This window comes from Terrapene carolina, unplaced genomic scaffold, assembly GCF_002925995.2.
Source record: "Terrapene carolina triunguis isolate 2854851 unplaced genomic scaffold, T_m_triunguis-2.0 Scaffold131, whole genome shotgun sequence".
Lineage (NCBI taxonomy): Eukaryota > Metazoa > Chordata > Testudines > Emydidae > Terrapene > Terrapene triunguis.
Window position 1 is genome coordinate 18273887 of NW_020664482.1, and position 3482 is coordinate 18277368.

Consider the following 3482-nt stretch of genomic DNA (forward strand, 5'->3'; position numbering starts at 1 on the left):
AGACACACATCTGTAGACACTTCGCACATCCCCCCAAAGCACAGACACATCCCTACAGACACTGCGCACATCCCCCCAAAGCACAGACACGCCCCTACAGACACTGCGCACATCCCCCCCAACACACAGACGCGCCCCTACAGACACTGCGCACATCCCCCCACCGCGCAGACAGGCCCCTACAGACACTGTGCACATCCCCCTAACACACAGACACGCCCCTACAGACACATTGCTCACATGTCGCCACTGCACAGACACACTGCACACACACCTCCCTCCAATGTGCAGACAAGCCCTCTGGACAGTGCACACACTGCCCTAGTGCACAGACACACTGCGCATATCCCCCCACTGCACCCACAAGCCCCTACAGACACTTTGCAGACATGCCTCCCCAACACATAGACACACAGCTCACATGTCGGCACTGCACAGACACACTGCACACATCTCCCTCAATGCAGAGACACGCCCCTATAAACACACGGCGCACATCTCCCCACCGCACACACACGGCGCACGTCCCCCCAATGCACAGATATGCCCCTACAGACCCAGCTCCCCCCACGCAGACACACCCCTACAGACATGCCTATCCCTACACACATATTTACTGAACCATATACCCTCCACAGACTCCTCCACACCTCTCAAGCAGGCAGGCAGGTACACCCCCTTCAGACAGACACGAACATGTTTTCTGTCCAATTGCCTCATCTTTGTATTTGTATTTTTTATTTTATTTTTCTAGAGCAATAAAACTTCCTACAGTCACCTCCCCGAAGCTCTGGGTAGGCATTCAATAGATACACAATACAGCTGACATTACAGTATCATCTATTGAACGCTAAAGAAATGTGACCTTAGAGTCACATCTGAATGGTGCAGATTAATTTCCCCTCCCCCAGCCCCTCCTCACTGCACCATAAAGCGATCAGCATATCATGCTAATTACCTTCTTCCAGTTCATCCATGCTCCCAATCTTTCTGGTCCCATCGATGGTGTAGATGTAGCGAACTCCCTGAGGCAGGTTAATGTTATCAGACAGAGAACGGGTCAGGTCAGCCAGCAAAGCATCAAAGCTTCGGAAGCGGTCGGAGGACACGGCATACACAATCCCCTTGAAGTAGCGGTCCCCATTGCGATAGAAACGCACCTTCTTTGCTTTCTTCTCATTACTCAGTGCCTGTAAGGTCCTGGTTCGGTAGAAGCTACAGTGAGCACTGTGAGTGGGGCTGGGCAATCCATTCATACGTGAGCCTCGCATGTTTCTGGACGTCTTATCTCTTTCGTCAAAGTGTCCAAAATCAAGTTCCATAGTTTGGTGAACCCTAAAGATCTGAAGCTGAGTGGAGGGGAATGGGGAGGAAGGAATGCATATGAGATATTAGACTGATCAGGCCCCAAATCCAGACAGAAATTACATACCCACAAGACCTTGGCTTTTCTTTGAATGAACAGAAGCAGTTTATTTTCAAAGTGACCCATGTCCTGCCCTGATCTAGCTTCATAACAGTTCTGGGGCTGGAGGAGGTAGGGGCATTTTTGGAAATGACCCACCCATTGCGGGGAGGGAAATGTATTTTTAAATAGCAGCCTGGTTTTAGCACATTTAAGTTCCGTGCAGTTTTGAAGTGTAGTGAATTGAGACCTTGGGCTGAAGAGATACATGAAAATTACTAACAAAAACCAAAAATCCCACCCAAACAACAAAGGCTGGCAATTAATTAAACCTCCTGCGCCTTGGGAGACTTTCCCTGGCAGCAGAGAACAAACAGATCCCAAGAGTTAGGTTTCAATCTGTAGATTTGCAGAAGGAACAAGAGTGTCTGAATGTTTGAAATGGGAACAAACTGGTATTTACGAAAGAACAGGCACATGGGAGTAGCCAGTTTCTTTGTGACAGTCTGTTCAATAAGGACTAGCAACCAGATACTAAACTCCCCCCACCGAGCAGCCCCCTCCCAGCTCATCAATCAATTTCTGACACCATCCTACATTTCCAAGAAGAAATGACTGAAATTTTTTTCATTGAAATGAGGGTTCGATAAACAATTGTCAATTCACCAGTCCTTCCTGGGTTTGTTTCTGGTAATAGGAAGAAAAAAAAATTGGGTCTTTTTGTTTGTTGTTTTATTCCCCCTACCCTTAAGGAAGTGATTTAATTGTGGAAATTGTCCCTGTCAAAGTATCCACATCACGCCACTGCAAGCACACCTTTCATTGTTCTGATCTGTAATGTATTACAGAGGGAAAGAGAGAGGCAGTTTTATGTGCAAAATACAGAGATTGCACTGAGTTGGAGATCAAATCCAATGATCAGTGATTTTTGTGTTCTCTTTAAACTGAACTCAGTACCAAAAGAACACCCCCAACCCTATAAAATGGGAAACCTTGCAAAGCTGTCACTCTGGGCAAAACTATTAATATGCAACTCACATATGGTAGCAGTGTGTTCATACAAAACAGAAATGGGATTAAAATCCGATGGCTCAGCAATCAGGTACAAACCCTAGGAAAAGCTGTTGCTATCATTCCCCCCCCCCATCAGATTTTCTGAAGCCAGTCCCTTTTTCAGTATTTTACAATGTCACCATGACCTGTGTAAGATCTCATTATTGTCTCTGACATGTAGCAAAGCAGTAGTGGGTTATGCAGGCAGTTTTTACATAAACAGCGAGTTGCACATATTTTTTCAGCAGTGCAAATTGTGAGATATGTATTTTAATGTCATGCATAAAACAATGAAATATGCAAGCAACTTTAAACATGAATCAGAGGTTTTAAGGTTTTTTTGGAAACTGCAGATGCTGTAATGTACAAAAAGAAAGAGGTTTCTCTTTTCCCTTTGTATGTGACATCTGTTACTTTCTGCATGGAAATCACTCTAAAGCGCTACTCACCGGTTTTCAGCTCGTAGGGTGGAGATGCTGAGAGAAAGAAAACCAGTCTCACTCTGCCTTTGTTGTCTGAGCTCCAAGCAAGAAATTCCTGCCAGGGTGGATGAGACTTCTCCTAGGTCCTAGTGCCTTGTTCACCCCTTTAATGGTAACTTTGCCTCAGTGTTTTTCACCCTGATGATCAATTATTAGTTTAAAGTTTAATCTGTATTTTAAACAAAAAGAATAGATTCATTCCAGTTCTGGTTACATTAATGGGGGGGGGGGAGCTAATGGGACAAATGTTGACGTCATTGCCCTCTGCTTTTTTAGGCAAAGCTCCCATTGACTTCATATGATCTCATCATCTGGAAAGCACTAATCATCTAGCCCCAATTTGAAAAAAAAATGCAGTTAGGCTTATGCAGCAGCCTTATAGGGTTTCAGTTGCAGTGGGGTAATGGCTGCAATCCTACAATGTGCAACCAATTTTGACTTTTGTGTCAAAAAAGTGAGGAAAAGAAAGCCAGAGTTGACAATAGGTAGAGAAGCCTGATTCTTCTCTGATGTTTTTACACTAGCTCATCCTGATTTACACC

At 45.0% G+C, this 3482-nt stretch overlaps 1 protein-coding gene across 4 annotated transcripts in view; it reads right to left on the reverse strand.

The window, feature by feature from the left end:
• The window catches only part of DCX (doublecortin), a 101885-nt gene extending 98763 nt beyond the window's left edge, over positions 1 to 3122 (reverse strand). For 2 of the 4 annotated variants that reach the window (XM_024217413.2, XM_024217412.3), the window contains exons 1-2: positions 2908 to 3121; positions 959 to 1349 (exon numbers count right to left, since the gene is read on the reverse strand). In XM_024217413.2, coding sequence (XP_024073181.2) covers positions 959 to 1322 — 364 coding nt within the window. In that variant the 5' untranslated portion in view covers positions 1323 to 1349; positions 2908 to 3121. Of the gene's footprint in view, positions 1 to 958; positions 1350 to 2907 lie in introns of all 4 variants that reach the window. The other 2 variants (XM_024217411.2, XM_024217414.3) reach the window with 2 other exon arrangements.
• Between the last annotated feature and the right edge of the window lie 360 nt (positions 3123 to 3482).